This window comes from Mytilus californianus, unplaced genomic scaffold, assembly GCF_021869535.1.
Source record: "Mytilus californianus isolate M0D057914Y unplaced genomic scaffold, xbMytCali1.0.p SCAF_2, whole genome shotgun sequence".
Taxonomy (NCBI): Eukaryota; Metazoa; Mollusca; class Bivalvia; order Mytilida; family Mytilidae; genus Mytilus; species Mytilus californianus.
Genome location: NW_026262668.1, coordinates 47,127,635 through 47,150,265, shown reverse-complemented (window position 1 = coordinate 47,150,265; position 22,631 = coordinate 47,127,635). Strand labels below are relative to the sequence as shown.

The window sequence follows — 22,631 nt, the reverse complement described above, 5'->3', positions numbered from 1 at the left end:
ACATAACCTCATTGTCATTTTTCAATGAGTTAGAGCTAAAATATGAGACATAACTCTTATAACAACTCACTCCTACATTGTGTCAGCTATTTTTAAAATCATAATTCTAAATGTCAAACCGTGAGTATTTAACTTGTTTCACTTGCGTGCTTCAAATGCAATGATGAAAATAACTATTACAAACGCACTTATTTAAGAATCATCTACCTTAACAAAGGTGAAAAACCATTGTATTGTTTATTAATACAATTTGTATGGTTTTAACAGCAGTGCGTATAATACCTTTCAACTTATTGCATGTTGATATACTTTTGTTTATGGGCGCACGCGGTCCCAATACTTAAAAAGATAATAAATGAGGATTATGTATTTGTTCTGCTTAAAAGCGATTAATATCTTTACAAGAGAGGCGAAAGATACCAAATGGACATTCAAACGTATAAGTCGAAAATAAACTGACAAAAATGGCATGTAGGTGTGAAGGTAATTATAAGATAAGATAAGATAAGATAAGATATTTTATTTCCAATTATGGGCCCCAAAGGGCATAAACATTACAACATCGATAATTTTTCATAATACAATACAAACAATGAGATAAAAAAAAAAAAAAAAAGTTAAACGAGAACTATTTAAGTTCTTAAAGAATACGTAGATAAAGAATCTATAGTATGTTTTTTTTTTTAATACTAATGCATTTTATTGCAAGTGTGGTTGATATAGATAACAAACAAGCAGCCCAAAAAGAAAAAAGAAAAAATAGATATCCACATATGTATAGTACACAAAAAGTTGGATCAATTAAATATATAATAATTAGCCAAAAAGAAAGTAGAAATTAAGCATGTCCATGACTCATCCTGTGTCAGCAGCAAATAGGAAAGCATTATGGTTTCCTAAAGGCAGCTGACACCAGGGGGCGATACCTTATGGGCCATAGGCATGTAAAATGTGTGTAAATGTCTCTTTCCTACCTGTATCAAAAGCAAACAAGGAAGCATCATAGGTAACTTGAATGCAGTTGATACCAGGGGACGATGCCTCAAGGATATAAGAGAACATTTGAATAAATAATATATCTTAACAATCATTTTTTTTTTTTTTAATCGGCTAGTATGTTTGTGATATTCAGATGAATATAATTTTCTATGTCCAATCAAATGTATATACACACATAGATTTCCTTTAACTAATCTTCACTAAGGAAGATGTTTGTATATAAAATTACATATTATTTTAAGTAACTCAACATTTTCTACACTAAATAACCAGATAATTTTGCTTTGACTGCTCATATGATTAAAATAAGAATTATATTTTGCAATACTAGCTAACATACAATTTCTATCATCCTCAAATTTGTTACAATCAAATAGAAAATGAGCCTCATCTTCGACAGTATTGGAAGAACATTTATTACATATTCTGTTAATTCGTGGAATACCCTGATATCTACCTAATTCTATTTGTAATCTATGAGAAGATACACGTAATTTAGTAAAACTTCTTCTAAGTTCAAAATTCTTGATCAATGTTAGATATTTTTCAAAACCAAAATTTGTTTTATATAAAAGGTAGGTTTTCAGTTTACTGTCTGAAAATTTATCTATTTGTTTTTTCCAACAGCTAATAAACAATATTGATAGCTTGGTTTGTATATATTTCTTAAATTTGTATAAGGATTCACAAAATGGAGCATTTATGGCATTTGTATAGTCAATACCAAGTATTTTAAAAACAACATTTATTGAACCATACCATGATGTTATATTCATGTGATGTAGTGTCTTTGATTGTGTATATGCCTCTTTTAATAGAGGAAAATTATTACCTAAATTCTCTAATCTATACCAGTACAATAACATTCCTTTTATAATATTAAAATATATTGGAAATCTTCCAAGTTCAGATAACACTGCAGCATTTGTTGTTTTCTTGTGTACCCCAAGTATAAATTTACAAAATTTTATATGAAGTTTCTCACAGGGTAAACCTGAATATAATTTTTCAAAAGATATATCTTCCTTCTTACATTTAGAGGAAAGAGAATTAAACATCCCCCATATTTCGCTACCATATAATAAAATAGGTTTTACAGTGTGGTCAAAAACATGAATACTTGTTTTTACATCAGGATTAAGTGATAAAAGATCTTTCCTTAATTTGAAATGAGCTTTCAGGGATTTTTTGTATAGTTCATTTTGAGCATAACTGAATGAACCAGATGAGCTTAAATATAAACCTAGGTATTTGTATTTTGAAACACATTCCAGATTTATATTCTGAAATGTGAATATCTGTTTTACATGTCTGCCTGCCTTGTTGAAAATCAGCACCTTTGTCTTATTAGTATTCACATTGAGACACCAATCTTTGCAAAATTTATCAAGCATTCCCAGCTTTTCTCGTAGTCCTTCAGCTGATGTAGATAATAAAACAATATCATCAGCATACATTAAACAATGTAGATCTTTGTCATTGACATTAACTGGGTCTCTAGTATCTGACAAATATCTGGGCAAATCATTTATGAATATCTTGAATAAATCCGGACTGAGGTTGTCACCTTGTTTGACTCCAATATCTAATGGGAAAAAATCACTTACTTGATTTTGAATTTTGACACACGATTTGCTAATTTCATACATACTTTTAATAATGTTATAAAAATAAGACCCAGCCCCAATATCTAGTAGTTTGATCTTGATCCCTGTATGTATAACAGTATCAAAAGCCTTCTGAAAATCAACAAAACAGGCAAACAGTCTACCTTCTTTTGAATTACAGTATTTGTTAATAAGACAGTTTAAAATAAACATATGATCTGCAGTTCTGGCTTTCCTTGTGAATCCAATTTGACTATCATGTATAATATTATGTTCCTGAAGAAATTTGTCCAGTCTTAGACTTAATATTCTATTAAAAAGCTTTCCAATTGCACTTGTTATTGTTATTCCTCTATAATTGTTAGGGTCACTTGTATCGTTGCTTTTAAAAATTGGTGTAATATAACCTTCAGCCCAAGATGTTGGGTATATACCTGAAGACAGACAAGTATTAAACATCTGTTGAAAACTTTTTAAAAGGAAAGTCTGTCCATTCTTTATCATATTATTACTAATGTTATCCAAGCCTGATGATTTATTGCATTTTAAGTGTGAAATGGCTTTGGATATTTCAGACTCAGTGATAACGGAGTCCAACTCGTTGAAACATTTTGAGTTTTCTAACTGTTTCAGTTTTTCACATAGCTTCTTATAAAACATTATATGTTTTATAAAAATTAAAGTTTCTTTCTACTAGGCAAATCTATAAATTTCAATGTAAGCTATAAAAATCAATGGTTGGAAAATAAGTTGCTTAAGCAGTGATACATTATAAGAAATTCATCTGAGATAATCAGGATATGATGCTGTGCATGTACCATCATTATTAAAGTAATGTTCTTCCTACTTAATAAATATCTATTGGTTTTCACCAGAACATTCACTGTCTGTAAAAATTAGATGACAAGTTGATGTACAGCTTACTGATACATATTAATGATTTCGTTTTAAATTACATCTATATTCCATGTCATAATTGTTTATTAATAAGAAATTATAACGGAGAATATTTTTAGTAACACGTAATTATTACATGATTACAGGACATGCATTATAATCTTACTTAAAGGCGGTATTGGTATAAATACATAAAACATTAAGAAAGGTTTCCTAACGTTATTGAAGATACTTGAAACAAAACAGGTTTATAATTTGTTATTATTATACGTTTAAACAAATATGTCGGGTTTTCTTCCATTAAACAACACTTAAAACGGCATGAGTTATTATCTTGCAAAAATATGACCGGGAGATGAAACCATTTTGTCTGACTTATTTCACACAAGAGCCATTTCAATAAGTTGTTTAATCGTTAGTTAAATTTACAGTACCTCTGTGTGTGTACTTTATTGTTAAACATTGCTATGGAACAACATAATGAGGTATACATTGCAATGTTGATGGACGTATGCAAACTTTGAACATTTATTCAATAAAGGAATAAAGAAAGACAATACACCAAAACCAACATTTTATCCAAGGTATTGTTATTTTCTTTTTTTTTTTTTTTTTATTTATTTAATCTTAACATATCTAAAAATAACATGTAAAACTTGCAATTTGGTACCCTTTCAGTATACTAGAACCATACTAACGCATTTTAAGAAGATAAGGATTAAGCCATTATCTAAACGATTATCATACATACATGTAATGCATGTTATTGTCTAATAAAGAGTATTTTACTGTTTTATTAATATTTCTATATTATTTGCTATTTTTCTGCCATTTTTTGTTCCATGGTCTATTGCACTGTAAATTATCGTTCTATTGCACCTGTGTGCAGTCTTTTGCACTGACCTGTTATGACCTCTTATTCTGAAATCTGATTATTTCCCTCGGTATGAAGATCAGCTCATTGTTCTACTGCCCTCAGCCGTTGGCTTCGGGCAATAGAACAATGAGCTGATCTTCATACCTCGGGAAATATATTTTGATCTATTGCATAGTTACATATTAAATAACTGTATATTAGTTTGTGTAGATTGATTGATTTTTTATGTTTAACGCCACTTTCAGTACTATTGGCTATTTTGTGGCTGTCCGTTTTTATTGGTGGAGAAAGCTCGAGTACCCGGAGAAAACCACCGACCTTTGGCTGGAAAACTTTCTATGATCCTAGTCAATTAAGATTGGAGTTGAACACACCTGCCACGTGCGGGGATCGAACTCGCAGCCTCAGTGTTGACAGGCTAGTGATATAGATTGTGTGGGAGAACTTTAGAGGGCGATATACATTATATAACAATATACAAGTGTCTATACAATATATCAAGATCTAAATTGTTCCAAGTCTAGTTTATAAATTGTGAATAAAGTTAACAGAAAAAATCAAAGATCTGCGCATTACCATCTAATACTCAAAATAACAAAAAATAAAACTAAACTAAAGATGATTATAACATTGGACAATTGCTGATGGGGTTTCTGACTTGGGACAGACACATGAAGTGGTTAAACTTGTCTTTTGAGATCTCGACCTTCCCCTTTTTTGATTTCTATCAGCAGATTAACAAAACGTACATAAAAGAATATGCGTCTATCTTAAAAATCACTTTACTCTGAATTAAAAGAAAGGCGAAGATACCAAAGAGATATCCAAACTCAAAAGTCGAATATAAACTGACATCGTCATTGCAAAAACCGAAAAAAAAGACTGAAAGACAAATTACAGTATACAAAAGACAACTTAAAAAATATAAGACTGAGCAACACGAACCCATTACAACCAAAAACCGGGGGTGATCTAAGGTTCTCCGGAAGGGTAAGCAGATCCTGTTTCACAGATGACACCCCTAATGAATGGTTTAACAAAATACGAAATGAATAACAAATGATACCGTTTTCAAGAATGCTTGCAGTTACCGAAAGTTCTTATCCCGTCTTGTACTTTGTAAATGATTTAAACGTCATAAGCAGAACAGAAGGACATGCGCCTTCAAACTAGGTTAACCCCGCCACATTCTGTATGTGTTTGTCCCAAGTCACGAGCCTGTAATTTAGTGGTTGTCGTTTGTTGCTGTGTAGCATATTTGTTTTTCGTTCATTATTTTGTACCTAAATTAGGCCGTTAGTTTTCTCGTTTGAATGGTTTCACATTTGTCATTTCGGGGCCTTTTATAGCTGACTATGCGGTATTGGTTTAGCTCGTTGTTGAAGACCGTACGGTGACCTATACATGCTATAGTTGTTAATTTCTGTGTCATTTGGTCTCTTGTGGATAGTTATCTCATTGGCAATCATACTACATCTTTTGATTTTTATATTTAACGAGAGACAAAGGAAACATTTTTTAGTATAATTGCTTTAATGTATAAATTAGCGAATTGAAATTACAAAAATACGAGACCCAGTCATTGAACAACAACTGTATAATAACAACCTTATCAATAAGTCTACAAAAAAAGGAGACAGTCATCAACTTCTATAAATAGCTTTATAATCAGTGTTACAGTCATAAGATGAATGCGAAATACTTCCTGCACGTTGAATTATACTTCCAGAATAAATCTGTAAGTGTTTCCCTTTGAGCTATTTTACTGATGTTTTGTTTTAAATTAAAATCTAAAAAGAGTAAGTTATGTGATAAAAGTACAAAGGTTTGTGACATCCAGGTTTGATTTCATGTTTGTTTTGATCGACAATTGCTATATTCGTATCACAAGTACCTATATAACTGCTTTTTCTTTAAAAAATCTAAAAATAAAAAATGCCCTGAAAATACAAACTCTTCCAATCAATAGTAGTTTTACGAGATATATTGTCCTTCAATTTTTTTCATCATGTCTTTAATTTTTTATACGTCTGGCTTGAAAAAAGCAGTACTATATTGTGTATCTGATTTTAACATCTTTAAACAAATAGTATTATGTGAATAGTCACTAACGTTCATTTTGTTCGCTACCTTAATGTATATTCGTATGAAATAACATTGACGGTACCAATTTTTCAGTACACGATGACTTTTTTTTTAGACAATAAATGTCTCTTCAGTGATGTTCGAGGCCACAATATTTAAAAGTCCAAAAGATAATACAAACGTAGAAGACCTGATAAAAGCAAAAACAAAAAAAACTAAAGTAAGGTCAAACGAGGACATCAAATCAGAGCAATGCACTAGGCAGACACATTTCTTAATTTAAGATTTCCATTTTTTTTACAGCAAATTTTGATAAAACAATATCCGTAATATCATGCCAGTGCGGAAGTACTGGCTACTGGGCTGGTGATACCATCGGGGACTAAATTTTTTCATCTCTGTAAGGTTAAATGTAAGTTTCAAGCGTAAAACACGTGATTTTGTGATAGTAAGGAATTCCAGTGCTAACTGAATTGAGGATAATGAAGTGACTGAAATGATTTTTCATGACAACATGCAACAAAACGATAGACTTAAGGGTGTTCTTTATATGTCACAAAATGACAGTAGTAACACTTTTGTATTTAATCTTGAAATGATTATCCCCTTTTGTCAAGTCTTTTAAAATTTGACATCAATTGAAAACAAAATGTAAGTTTTGAAACATATTTGTTCAATTTGACTGGATATACGTAAATCAAAATTGAGAAAAAACAGTATGTTGTAAATCTTTAAGTTTTTTTGTCTGATTTTTAAAAGTTTGGATATTAAGTAATGTTCACAGCATTCAGCAATACAACTGTCATTCTTGTGGTTTTTTCAAATAAGTATAGATCATCATAATCGTCATCGAGTTTATTGCCTTGGAAATACTTCATTTTTTAAACCTTCACGATGAGAACCAAAGATGTATTGTAAATACACGAGGATATTTACTACAAAAACATAATGTTATCAATATAGAATTAACTTGAATGTATGAGTACGAAAACATCATTGTTATTTTCGAAGTTTTGACATCAGCAAAATATTCGCATTAAATGAAATTGACTAAATGCAACGAGTAACTTCTTCAAAGGGACCATTAAACCTACAACCCATTTAAAAGTATTACGTAGTAATTAAATACCAAATGAATTGCCTGTGGTTAAGGTGATTGTCGTGTTAGTTCGCTATATGTCTAGAAGAAAAATGGCATGAATAATTTGAAACATAATTTGAATCATTTCAAAAGAAAATGCATGACTTTTTTTGTAAAGGGGAAGGTATGTGATAACGGTTCATGTCTTCCTCATTTTTGATTTTTTAGGTGTGTAAAAGCGTTGACCGAAGCACATTTTGTTTGAAGCGTTTGCTTCCGCACTTCATACTGAAAATGTTCACACGATTAACGAATTTAAAGCCCTATAAAAAGGGAGCATTCAATTCTTATAATTACATTTTTATGCTACAACCTTTAAACTACGAGTTATGTCAAGGTTTTCGTTTGTTGCGTATGCATTGTTGTGACGTTTTCATATGATGCACGCGTAAATATGAATGTTGAATTTTCATTGTAAATAAAATACAATTTTTGAATGCCTCGTGATTGCGAATTGTTGTCTTACAAACAAAATTACGGATTCTTATGAAACATACATGTAATGTATCTATAAAATTATAATGGAACAAGTTTGAACCAATGCACAATGCATGTATATATATAATAAACTAAGTCATCTGTGCACGTTTGTTTTTACATCATCTACGAATCCATAACGTATAATCACGAAAGTATTTCATTCGGTGAGTGTGGACCCAAAAAACTTTGGCTGCTTAATAAATTTCAGAATTTGGTGACGAAGTTTATCTTTCGTGACTATGATAAACAATAACCTTCTACGAAATTTTGTCTCTGGCGGAGAGTTGTCTCGTTGGCAATCCTACCACATCTTTTTATTTTCAAATAAACACAGAACGTTAGAGCACATGTGTACTAAGTGAGATGATGGAGCTAGGTTTAGTTGTTTTTTTTTTTATATTTTGCAAGCGTTCCCATTTGATCAAACCTTGTCCAAATGTCTAACAAGAGGTGACACGCTTAAAGGATTCTTCATCTGGAAAACCTGTCGGCAAATTAGAGTACTACGTAAGGACAACCATCCAATAGCAGTACATTTCTGAAGACGTAGATAAAGTATAGGAGTTTCCTTCGAAAGAAAGTCTATGTACAATTGTTTTATAGTAAAACTAAGCTTTCTATCATACAAAACATATTCACCTTGATAAATTCGAAAGATCGTATGACTTTAATTCAATATACATGGGGAATAATAAACAAATTTGTAATTTAAGGTGCAACGTAATGGATTTTAGTATAGTCTGCATTTCACACACAGAAATCAATGACATAACTGGTTATTCTTAAGTGTTTTGGCTCTTTGATTTTAACGATAGCAATTTATTGTACATAGATTGTAAAAGTTTCAAATACCAGAAATCAAAGTTACAATGATTAAGTTTTGAAATTACGTCAGGAAGACAATAAAAGTCATGATGGACAAATTAATTGCATAAAAGTTCTTTATGAAAAGCGAAATATTGTGATGTATAATTGACTGCCCAAGGGACAGTAGTATTAACTGAAACACGGCTAGGGGGGCATTATCAAATGTTGCAGTCAGTACTATTTTTCCATGGGTCACTTATTATATATCGATAACGATAATGCCCTCTTCATAAGTATTGAAATAATCAAGTATTTGTAGACAAATATTTGCTCTGAAAATAATTGACAATAGAAAATTCGTTGCAGAAATGTTGACAACAGGCATATATATCATTGAGTTTTTGCACATTGAAATCGTAAAATATCAACCGCGAGCCACAATAAGAACTTTTTTGGTGAGTGAGTATTGACGTACATGTATATGTATCTCTACATCTACTATTCGTATTGGTGTATGTCATTGACGTACATGTATCTGTACATCTCCTTTTCATATTGGTATATGTCAATAATGTACATGTATCTCTACATCTATTCGTATTGGTGTATGTCATTGACGTACATGTATCTCTACATCTCCTTTTCATATTGGTATATGTCAATAACGTACATGTATCTCTACATCTCTTCTACAAGTCAGTGATATGACAGTTGTTTTTCATTCGTTTTATGTGTTTGAGCTTTTGATTTTGCCATTTGTTAAGGGACTTTCCGTTTTGAATTTTTCTTGGAGTTCGGTATTTTTGTTATTTTACTTTTTTCGTATTGGTATATGTCATTGACCGTCATGTATCTCTACATATCCTTTTCATTTTGGTATATGTCATTGACGTACATGTATCTCTACATCTCCTTTTCATATTGGTATATGTCATTGACGTACATGTATCTCTACATCTCCTTTTCGTCTTGGTATATGTCATTGACCGTCATGTATCTCTACATCTCCTTTTCTTATTGGTATATGTCATTGACCGTCATGTATCTTTACATCTCCTTTTCGTATTGGTATATGTCATTGACGTACATGTATGCTCTAAATTTCCTTCTGTTCGTATTGGTATATGACATTGACGTACATGTATTCTGTACATCTTCTTTTCTTATTAGTATGTCATTGACGTACATGTATTCTGTACATCTCCTTTTCTTATTGGTATATGTCATTGACGTACATGTATCTCTACATCTCCTTTTCATATTTGTATATATTATTGACGTACATGTATCTCCACATCTCCTTTTCGTATTGGTATATATCATTGACGTACATGTATCTCTACATCTCCTTTTTATATTGGTATACTAGTATATCGTTGACGTACATGTATCTCTACATCTCCTTTTCGTATTGGTATATATCGTTGACGTACATCTATCTCTACATCTTCTTTTCGTATTGGTACATGTCATTTACGTACATGTATTTTCTACATCTTCTTTTGTTCATACTGGCATATGCCATTGACGTACATGCATGCTCTACATCTCCTTTTGTTCGTATTGGTATCTGTAATTTACGGACACATATGCTGTACATCTCCAGTTTGTATAGGTATCCGTCATTGACGGACACGTATGCACATTTTATTCTGTTCGTATTGGTACTTGTCGTTGATGGACACGCATGCTTTACATCTCCTGTTCGTATGTGTATCTGTCATTGACGGATACGCATGCACATTTCCTTCTGTTCGTATTGGTATCTGTCATTTGCGGACATGCATGCTCTACATCTCATTCTGTTCGTATTGGTATCTGTCATTGACGTACATGCATGCTTTACATCTCCTTCTGTTCGTATTAGTATCTGTCATTGACGACCATGCATGCTCTACATCTTCTTCTGCTCCTATTGGTTTGTGTCAATAACGGACACGCATGCTCTCCGTCACTTTCTGTTCGTATTGATATCTGTCATTGACGTACATGTATCTCTACATCTCCTTTTCATATTTGTATATAGTATTGACGTACATGTATCCCCACATCTCCTTTTCGTATTGGTATATATCATTGACGTACATGTATCTCTACATCTCTTTTTTATATTGGTATATATCGTTGACGTACATGTATCTCTACATCTCCTTTTCGTATTGGTATATATCGTTGACGTACATCTATCTCTACATCTTCTTTTCGTATTGGTACATGTCATTTACGTACATGTATTCTCTACATCTTCTTTTGTTCATACTGGCATATGCCATTGACGTACATGCATGCTCTACATCTCCTTTTGTTCGTAATGGTATCTGTAATTTACGGACACGCATGCTGTACATCTCCAGTTTGTATAGGTATCCGTCATTGACGGACACGTATGCACATTTTATTCTGTTCGTATTGGTACTTGTCGTTGATGGACACGCATGCTTTACATCTCCTGTTCGTATGTGTATCTGTCATTGACGGATACGCATGCACATTTCCTTCTGTTCGTATTGGTATCTGTCATTTGCGAACATGCATGCTCTACATCTCATTCTGTTCGTATTGGTATCTGTCATTGACGTACATGCATGCTTTACATCTCCTTCTGTTCGTATTAGTATCTGTCATTGACGACCATGCATGCTCTACATCTTCTTCTGCTCCTATTGGTTTGTGCCAATAACGGACACGCATGCTCTCCGTCACTTTCTGTTCGTATTGGTATCTGTCATTGACGGACACGCATGCTCTACATGTTCTTCTTTTTGTACTTGTCACTGTCATCGACGTACATGTATCTCTACATCTCATTCTGCTCGTATTGGTATCTGTCATTAACGTACACGTATGTTCTACATCTCATTCTGTTTATATTTATATCTGTCATTGACGGACTTGCATGATTTACATCTCCTTCTGTTTATATTCGTATCTGTCACTCAGTCTGACTTGCATGTTTGCACTACATCTCATTCTGTTTGTACTAGTTTCTGTCATTGACTTACATGTATGCTCTACATTTCCTTCTTTTGTAATAGTATATGACATTGAAGTACACGTATGCTCTACATCTCCTTCTGTTCATATTGTTACACGTCATTGACTTAGATGAATGCTCTATTTGACCTGCTTTGATACGATAACTGCACTTGAATTTTTACTAGATAACATTTTTGTTCGCTATGGAGATTCCGTATATCGTCAAGTTATCGGAATTCCAATGGGGACTAACTGTGCACCACTTATTGCGGACCTGTTTCTGTATTGTTACGAGTTACAATTAATGATTAAAATCAGCAAAGACCCATCGAAACAAAATCTGATACAAAAATTTAGTAACACTTTTAGATATTTGGATGAAATATTAGGTCTCAATAATGACGACTTCAGTATGTACACTAAAGAGATTTATCCTACTGAACTGACTTTAAATGAAGCTAATACTAACAATGAACACTGTCCTCTCCTGGATCTTGATATCTATATCTTTAACGGGAAGCTGGAAACCAAAATTTACGATAAAAGAGATGATTTTTCATTTCCTATTGTTAATAACTATTATCCATTTTTTAGATGGTGACGTTACCTTGTCCCCATCTTATGGTGTTTATATATCTCAACTTGTTCGATTCGCGCGTGTATGTAACATCGTATTTGATTTTAACGAAAGAAAATTATTATACCAGGGTTTTCGATCTTAGAAACTTGTCAAAACATTTACTAAATTTTATTATCGGTACAAGGACATCATCTTAAATATAAATCAACATGCAGACATCTTATACGTTTGGGTATTTCACATCCAATCTTTTATGGTAATATTCTATACAAAGCACAAAAATGTCGTCATTTACCTCAAAAGCTAACCAAACCTTTAAACAGACTTATTCAGAAGGAATATAGATACGATACTGTTGTCAGGTCATTAAAGATTGCATTTTTTGGAATAAATATCGATTCACTCAGAAGGTTATTGTAAAACCAGTTGTTGGCATGATACGCGTTACGTTCTTCTCGTATAATTTATGATGGTACGAAACCGCTAACAAGAGGGATTGTGCTTGATGTTCATATGATGAAGACATAATCTTTCAATCAGTTTGGAATGGAGCTGGCATGTCAGTAACTGCTAGTAGTCCTTTGTTCATTTATGTATCATTGTCATTTTTGCTTAGTTTCTTATGTTACCTATTCTAACATTGGACTCGGACTTCTTTTAAACTGAGTTTTACTGTGCGTATTGCTGTGTATTTGATTATTCTACATTGGCTAGAGTTTTAGGTTAGGGTTGAGATCTCACAAAACATAATTAACGCCGTCGCATGTTTGCGCCTGTCCCAAGTCAAGAGCCTCTGGCCTTTGTTAGTCTTGTAGGTTTTTTTTTAATTTTGGTTCATTTATATGTTTCGGAGTTTAGTGTGACGTCCATTTTCGCTGAACTAGTACACATTTTTGTTTAGGCGGGATTTTCTCGCTGTGTTGAAGACCCATTGATGGCCTTGGGCTGTTTTCTGCTCTTTGGTCGGGTTTTTGTCTCTTTGGCACATTCCCCGTTTCCATTTTCAATTTTATCTACATCTCCTTCTGTTCATATTGTTACATGTCATTGACATACATGTATGCTCTACATCTCCTTCTGTTCATAGTGTTACATGTCACTGACGTATATGTATGCTCTACATCTCCTTCTGTTCATAGTGTTACATGTCACTAACGTACATGTATGCTCTAAATCTCCATCTGTTTATAGTGTTACATGTCACTGACGTACATGTATGCTCTACATCTCCTTCTTTTCATAGTGTTTCATGTCACTGACGTACATGTATGCTCTACATCCCCTTCTGTTCATATTGTTACATGTCACTGACGTACGCGTACATGTATGCTCTACATCTCCTACTGTTCATAGTGTTTCATGTCACTGACGTACATGTATGCTCTACATCTCCCTTTGTTTGTATTAATATATGCCATTGACGTACACGTACTCTATACATCTCCTTCTGTTCATAGTGTATCTGTATGTCTATGCATTTTATTATTGGTTTATATCATTCAGACATCTTAAGTTTGATTTTACACAGTGCATTTGTGATGAAGATAATCCAAAGAAGATTGCCTTTTCTTTAACTTCTAGTCGATCTAGATATCTAATTTTATTCCATGTAATCGCATCAATATAATATTTTGTAGTTTCGTGTAGATATGCCAAGTTGGTATGACATTTAAAACTGATCTATATGCAAATGTTTTATCTTAGAACAATTGATGATTATGTTATAGAATTTGAATTATTATAAAAAAAATTAAAAGCTTGCTGTTTTAGCAGTCCAACGAAGAGTAGGCTAGGCACTGCAAATTCATATTAAATGTTTCGTTGATGGGAAAAATTCAACTAGGTCCAGACCACAATATCTTAAGCTGGACTTTTTCATTCGAGTTATTATTTGTGGCTGCTGGGCTAGGCCAGATATGTGACCCCCTTTACCTATTTTTTAATGGATTGCAAGGGTGATTTGAATTCAATATTGTGGTTTAAGAAGCTAAAATCAATTCTTTAATAATAGCAAACAAAAACTTTTTTGATTTTGATACCGTGGCATATTTATTTCTTGCAGTATTATTGGTAAAATTCAGTCTGCGCGTTAAACGTTTAGATATCTACATAGATATAAGATGTGGTATGAGTGCCATAAGACAACTCTCCATCCAAGTCACAATTTGTAAAAGTAAACCATTATAGGTCAAAGTACATGCCTTTTTGTATATGTTGCTTCAGATGTAAATCTTTAACAAAATTTCTATTTATCAAGCAGAATTTCTGCATTAAGACTCTGGTATTAGGATAATTGCTAGAAATGTACTCTTGTGACTACTACAAACTACATGATACTTAAGTTTGTAATAGTTTAAACTAAAGTTGACCTGATTGCAATTTTCAGTCTCCTTGAAGAATTTGATGTCAAGTTTTCGCCCACACAATAATGAATATTGAGCAATTTTGTTTTCTCTCGTTTTGAAATAATTACAAATGCGGTAATGGAACTGTATTTCCGACATTTGACAAATGAACAGGATATTAAAACACTTTAGGCTTCTTTTCAATAACTTCTACTTGTACTGTTATAGGTACACCTTATCAATCGCATGACATAGAACCTGTAAATTATTAAATATCTTGGTTTTCATATTTCTTTTCATTTCATATTTCATTTGCTAACATTAAATGAACATCAGTGATTAATATTCTTGAAGTCAACACAATATATCACCATCCGCACAAAATTACATCCTTTAAACTTTAAATGATTAAATAAGAAAACAATGATACTATTTTAGAAACAAAGAGATTTTTACATTCTAGTTTAATAATCTTTCTTCTCTAAAATACAAGCATAATTACTAATACTACTGTGGATTCATTTATTTTTGTGGGTATCAGTTTTTTTTTTAAATTTGTTTGGGCTGTTGAGAGGGAGTGGGTACTTGATTCCATGGTTTTAACGAATACAGATACCATTATGAAAATACAAGCCAATCAGGGATATGTATTTCTGCATACAAGCCTATAAGAGATATGTATTTCTGCATACAAGCCTATAAGAGATATGTGTTTCTGCATACAAGCCTGTAAGAGATATGTATTTCTGCATACAAGCCTATACGAGATATGTATTTCTGCATACACGCCTATAAGAGATATGTATTTCTGCATACACGCCTATAAGAGATATGTATTTCTGCATACAAGCCTATAAAAATATGTAATTCTGCATACAAGCCTATAAGAGATAGTGGCCTTACCATCTTTTTTGCAAACTAGGAACGATGTATACTGCAATTTTCGTTCTTTGGTTAGTGTCAATATGTTTAAAATATAATAGATAAAGGTAAATATTTATTTGTGAAATTCCTGACTTTCAATCCGAACATTAATCTTATGCTACATTTCATTTTCAGGTACACATTGCCTGTAAATTGATTCACGAAAGACTAGTAACTTTTTAATTATAGGTAAATTTGTACAGTATATGATGACGGTATGTTTATCCCTACATGTCCTGACTCTAACAGCGGTTGGAATAGATAGGTACCTAGCTATTGTTCATCCTATAATAGCGTTATCAATTAGGTATGTACTTTAATATAAAAATAAGGAGATGTGGTATGATTGCCAATGAGACAACAACCCACCAAAGTCCAAATATAGTGGATGTAAGCAATTATAGGCAACCGTGCGGTCTTCAACAATGAGAAAAACCCATACCGTATAGTTGGCTATAAAAGGCCTCGATATGAAATATGTGAAACAATTTAACTGAAAATACTAGCAGCCTGATTTATGACAAAACAATTAACGAAAAAAACCAAATATGACAAACATGAACCAACGACAACTACTGAACTACATGCTCTTGACTTGAGAAAGGCACATATAGAATGTGGCGTGTTTGTAACGGTTCAGTATCTAAATAAAAATTGTGACCTTACAATGTACCTGGTCATAAAAACATTGGGCAAATGAAATATTTATTTTTTTGAGGGACCTAAAAAATATCTGTTTTAGCGCAGATGAAAATTCTGGCTGATACCTTAGATTTACCCGATTTCCATCTGAACAGTTTTTAGTGTCTACACCCAATATTTCTGAAAGAGGTCAGCATAACATTATGCAGTCAAAGTGTATTATTTTATGAAAATGTGAGATAATTGGTAAATAAATAAATCACTTTGATTCGGATTGAAGCAAATAAAAAAAAAGATACAAATCAATAGCTTTGGATGTTATACTAAAGGGTTTGACAAGAATCTTTCTCATTTGATTACCAGGTCATCTGCAAGGACATCCAGTACACCAATCATTTTTTGAGCTTAATTGTTTATTACTGATCGTCATTTCAGGCTGCGTATTGCATTTCTGCCAATTTGAAAGGAAAAATCAGAATGTTCATCTGCGCCAAAACAGATATTTCTTCCCCTAAACGATTACCTCAGTTTTTATGTAAGTCTAGAGTTCAAACAAGCAAATAAGATGTATGATCAATTCTGTACGTCAAACGTTCTTCACGAAATTGTCGTTGCAAGAAATCAACGTAAGTAAATCTAGTATCAAAAACTGGTTTAGTTAAGCGATTGACATGGTTAGGTTAAGTGTCTAAAAATGTGTCATTGTTTATATCAAATGTGTGGTTTATATCAAATTTGTAAGGCCTTATATCAAATTTGTTACATGTAGGTCTAAATCTATGAATACTCGTTTCATGTCAATATTGATGACAATATGTTAACAATAACACCAAAGTAACTTAAAAGATTAATTCGTTATAAAAAGAAAATACCTAAACGCGACTGGCAAAATAAAAAAAACCCAAAGGAACAGCGCTTTGATTGCTGTCTTAATCTACACGTCACCGTGAGGACTTGCAAAACAACGAGTAAAAACTCGCACCTCACAACAAGTTCAAAGTGGCTTATGTACCTTTTTGAGTTGAATTCTTCGCTAAATATACACTTCTGCATTGAAGACGGTATTGTTAACAAATTACAACCTATAAAGGACAAAGAAGTCTTACAAATACTGTTTTGATTTGGTTGACAGTGTTGCCGATTTTACGAAATGCAAAACGTTTTAAACTCCTTTCAAATCCTACTTTGCTGCGGAAATAGTTATTAAGTCAAAATTTTCTGACATTCAGGATCTTGATTATTTAATGTTTCAACGTTCATCGCACTTAGGGTTTAATTTTATTTTTTAAGCTAGACTATCCATGAACTGTAGCATTTGTAGAGTTCTTTAACTCAATATTTAGTTGTCCTTGAAGCGTTTTGTGGACACTTGTTATTTTTGTCTATTGTTCATGGTATTTATAAAAATAATTAGATGTGATTATAAGAATAGAATGTTTTTTTTTTTTATAATTTTAAATTGGTGTAAAAGCGTTGATCGTGTGCACATATTTAATATGAAGTATTGAAGCGCTTCATACAAAATGTGCTGCAGTCAACGTTTTTCAAATTATAAAAAGAAGCATTCAATTCTTTAATGTTTATTTTATTACATTTTGTTCTCTTTTTATTATGTTCGCTGCTAAGATCTATTTTGATTCAGTCCATTTATTGCGTTTAAACCAAATCAAGTTTAATCTCATTTACCTCGAATGCAAGGTAGAACACCTAAATACTTTGAATTCGAATACTGAAATTACCAACCATTATTAATATTGATAGACATTTTCATGCTACGTTAAATCAATTCAATCCGACATCGGATTTTGATCACGTCTTTTGTATTGCATTCCTTTATACTGGAATGATGAACCTAAAAATAGTAGACTCTGGTTTAATATTCTATATCAGTTAAGTGAGGTCGTTGTTTTGCAATATGATTTTACATAATTTAATTATATATTACATAATTCACTGCATATCAATTGAAGAGAATTAGAGAGTTCATATTTATGAGGATGTGAGTAATAAAATGCTTTGTGAATTGATTTCGAAACATTGTGCAATCGTAAAAAGTAATTGCTTTAATTTGTCAGCCTTTTTTTCCTTTTTTCAATTTTGGAAGTTTAAAGCTCTTTGACTATTAAGTTATTCCTGCATTTAACATGTTTAATTGCCTTTTTCTATAAGTACAATTGTTTTATAATTGAAAGGGACGCAAAACATAAAATTACGCAAAAGCTGAGCTATAAATTATAGCTATCTTCACGTATTACACGTGTGATTTAGGAGATAACTGTATTGTATTTTAAGCTCCGACGGCATCAATTGGTGATTTGATGGTCGCAAATACCGTTTACTGGCTCCGCGTATTTTAAGCTCCGACGGCATCAATTGGTGATTTTATGGTCGCAAACTAAGTTTACTGGCGACGCGTTAGCGGAGCCAGTTAAACGGTATTTGCGACCATCAAATCACCAATTGATGCCGTCGGAGCTTAAAATACAATATTGTTATCTCCATTCTTGTGAAACTGACAGAAAACAACGTCAAATCATACATTTAAAATCTGTCATACTTCGTTTGCGCATGCGCGTACGTTTTCATAGCATCAGCTGTGGATTGATGCCATGAGAATTGGTGACGTTATCAAATCAAAATGAACGTTACAAACGATATTGCATTAGAATGTGTGATAATAACGTCCACTTTGTTCTTGATTGATTGTTATTTGCTTCACGTCCAATGTTACTGCTGAGAAACGGGAAGTTGACAATAGGAAGTTGAAATCATAACGTTTGTCATAGATTCTAGTCGTCCATCTGTGACAATATCGAGGAAAAGATCAACAAATGAAGCCGTGAGACCTTCTACTTTCGGTATTAAAACATTTAAAAGAACTACAAGTGCAAATGAAATAATTGAGAATGTTGGATAGGGTAGAAGTTTTGCCTTGCAACTTACAAACGACCTACTGACCCCTAAAATAGTTCCTGGAAGGTTTATCAACTTGAGGAGAACGTGGAAATCTGATAAAGTAAACTCATTGCATGAGTTAAAACAAAACTCACACTGTTTGTCACATAAGATATTATTCACGACCATTGCACTGGGAGTAAATTGCAATCAGACCACATCGCCTTATTTTATACATATATATTTTGTGTATTGTGTAATACCTCGCCAATACTGAAGTCAATATAACTTCCACATAACGGGAAAAAGTGTTTAGTTGGTGAAAAACCGCGCGTACTGGGTTTTATAGTGAATGATGTATGGTGGGGTTGCATTAGGTGTTTCGACATTTAACATTAATATTAAAATCTTACATTTTTTGTCTTTTTCAGGACAAAAAAACGTTGTATTTTTGTGATATTCTGCATATGGTTTTTATCGCTTTCTTCATTTATGCCTGTTATATTCATCAACAGAGAATTTAAAGCTTCACAGTTCATGGCTTTTTGCTTAGAAGAGCTATCTGAAACAGACAGCAAAATATATGCCATCGCGATGTTGGTTTTATTTTATGTGATACCACAATGCATTCTGGGATTTTGTTATTTACAAATTGCTAGACGTATGAAGGAAACAATGACCAAGTCACGTCTTGCGCCTGTTACACTTGTATCAATGAAACGAAGAGGTAGATTAGTTAGACTTGTTGCTATAGTAGCACTGGCCTTCGCCATTTCCTGGCTTCCGTTACATATGGCGGCAATTATATCGGTTAGTTCTGACAATTCAAATTCCGCTTTCATATATCATCTACAAAACGTTGCACCATGTTTTTCGTATGCTAATTCTGTTGTTAACCCTTTCATCTATTCTTTCATGAGTAAGACATTTAGAAAATTTTTCAAAGCTACATTCAAATGTAGGTCAATAAATATAACGTCATCATTGTTGGTTGATGACGCCGACGCCGTAGTAAGTACACACGACAGACGACATCGAGGACTCGAGCTCAGATCAGTTCGTAATAGAGCCACACAAACACCGCGATCAGCTAAAACCTGGAAACGTGAACGGAAACCAGTTCCTAAACCCGTGGAAACACCAGAGGAAACAGTGACATTACCGCTTGTAGAGAGTTTGTTGTAAATATACATGTGTATAAGTGCAAGAGTTTAAGATGATGTAATAAACAAAAGAATAATGCAAAAAGTGTGTTTGATTGGTACATTCTACAAAATAGTAAAATCACAAAAATACTGAACTCCGAGGAAAATTCAAAAAGGAAAGTACATAATGAAATGGCAAAATCAAAAGCTCAAACACATCAAACGAATGGATAACAACTGTCATATTCCTGACTTGGTACAGGCATTTTCTTATGTAGAAAATGGTGGAATGAACCTGGTTTTATAGCTAGCTAAACCTCTCACTTGTATGACAGTCGCATCAAATTCTATTATATTGACAACGATGCGTGAACAAAAACAAACAGACACAATAGGTAAAAATGTCAAAAATAGGGGTACAGCAGTCAACATTGTGTTATCATCTTAATCACTATAAAAACAAACATAGTGAGCTGAATAAAATTTTCGAATGAGTACAGAAATAGTCATGACTTCTCTATTGTTGATAAATAAATTTAAAATCATTATGACATTTATTCTATATAACTTAATTTGATGAGTGCTAACAAAATAGGAGTGTCATTAAAAGACCCAATTTCTAGTGGCCTGGTTTTCGAAAATATCCTTAGATATGTCCCAAGATGTACTTTATGACAGACTTAAATACTATGACAGGACAAGCCTATGATACGGCATAGACTGTAAATCAATGCTGTCATAAAATAGCCCCTATATAATAAGCTATATTTAAATTCAATGTAAAACACTCTTTTTTTTCTACATTTCAATATCTATATTTCTAATTTACTAAACTAGTTATACACGATTATTATAGATATGATGATATTTATTTATATAACGATAATAACGATAAATGACTCCGAACAAGTTGAAACAATAAAGAAAAGCTAGTCATAATTAATATGTTGATTAAATGCTATTTTCGTAGTAAGATAAATGTATTTAAGATGTATATATAATTATATATTGTAGTTATATCATGTTGGAAGTTTTTTGTTACAGTTATATGCAATAAATTATGATTAAAAAGATATCGAGGCTCTTAGAATTATAAATTACAAGACAAAACTTTGTTGCACCTCGTAAATATGCAGTTGTGTAGGGAAATAAATACATCAATGCATGTGCTCTCTTCGTGCCAATAAAATTGAATAGTAACATTCCGTCTTGAACCGTTACGTGAATTCGGTTAGACAGGTTTTAAATGTATGCCTTACACTTCAATAACTGTTCATGGGAGTATGTTCTACGGACAATACATATTTCTTAAGTTACAGTTTATTTGACTTCAATCTTTATTTGTATTACAATATCTAGTCTAATGACTTATAGGTACATAGCATAGAATGTAATCTTACGTAATATAAGAAAGAAGTTAACATATATATTTTCCTGGATTGTGACATCGCCGAATGAAACATATATCATCGAATTTATACTTGCTAAGATCAACGTTAACACGCTAGGTGCCACATGTGGATCAGGATCGAGATTACTCCCGGTTTTGGTGGGGTTTGTTGTTCAGTCTGTCTGTTCGTCGTTTTCATTTTGTGCTATGAATTGTCGTTTTGTTTACTACTTATGAATGTTGATTATCTATTTTGTATCCTCCGTCTCTTGTTTATACCCTTTATGATGCATTTTGGGGTGGGGTTTTTTGTGCATTTAAACCGTTTCTCATAAATCAAATATTTTTTATAAGTCACAATAATAATTAACGTGGCAAGCAAAACATTTTGAAATTTGAAAATTTCAATATCTCGAAAAGATAAATAGTTTAACAAACGAGTATTATGAGGGAGGGTTGAGCGCTCACAAACATTTTTAATACCGCTACATTTTATACTTAACTGTCCAAAGTCATGAGCCTTAGTTTGTTGCTGTCTCATGATATTTCTTTTTCTTTTAATGTTTTAGGCCGTTGGTTATTGTTTAGATGATTTTTTTAAACTTTGTCACGTTAGGGCTTTTTATAGCTTACTATACGGAAATTTGCTCATTTTTGAAAGTCGTACGGTGTCTTGTAGTTGTCTGTTGACCACCATACCTCTACCTCCTCCTAATTCTAAAAATGTGAAATAATCTATGATATTGATATCAGTATTTAACAAAACTGAAAACAATATAATCCATTCAATTCAAAAACTTAATATGTTAACAAACTCTAATATTTACTGTAAATGTTTACG

The 22,631-nt window shown here is 32.5% G+C and overlaps 1 protein-coding gene across 1 annotated transcript in view; it reads left to right on the top strand.

The window, feature by feature from the left end:
- The window catches only part of LOC127729900 (galanin receptor type 1-like), a 40,951-nt gene extending 19,476 nt beyond the window's left edge, over positions 1-21,475 (top strand). Inside the window, exons 2-3 of the mRNA XM_052237831.1 lie at positions 15,908-16,025; positions 19,687-21,475. Coding sequence (XP_052093791.1) covers positions 15,908-16,025; positions 19,687-20,440 — 872 coding nt within the window. The 3' untranslated portion in view covers positions 20,441-21,475. The remainder of the gene's footprint in view (positions 1-15,907; positions 16,026-19,686) is intronic.
- The last annotated feature ends 1,156 nt before the right edge of the window (positions 21,476-22,631 follow it).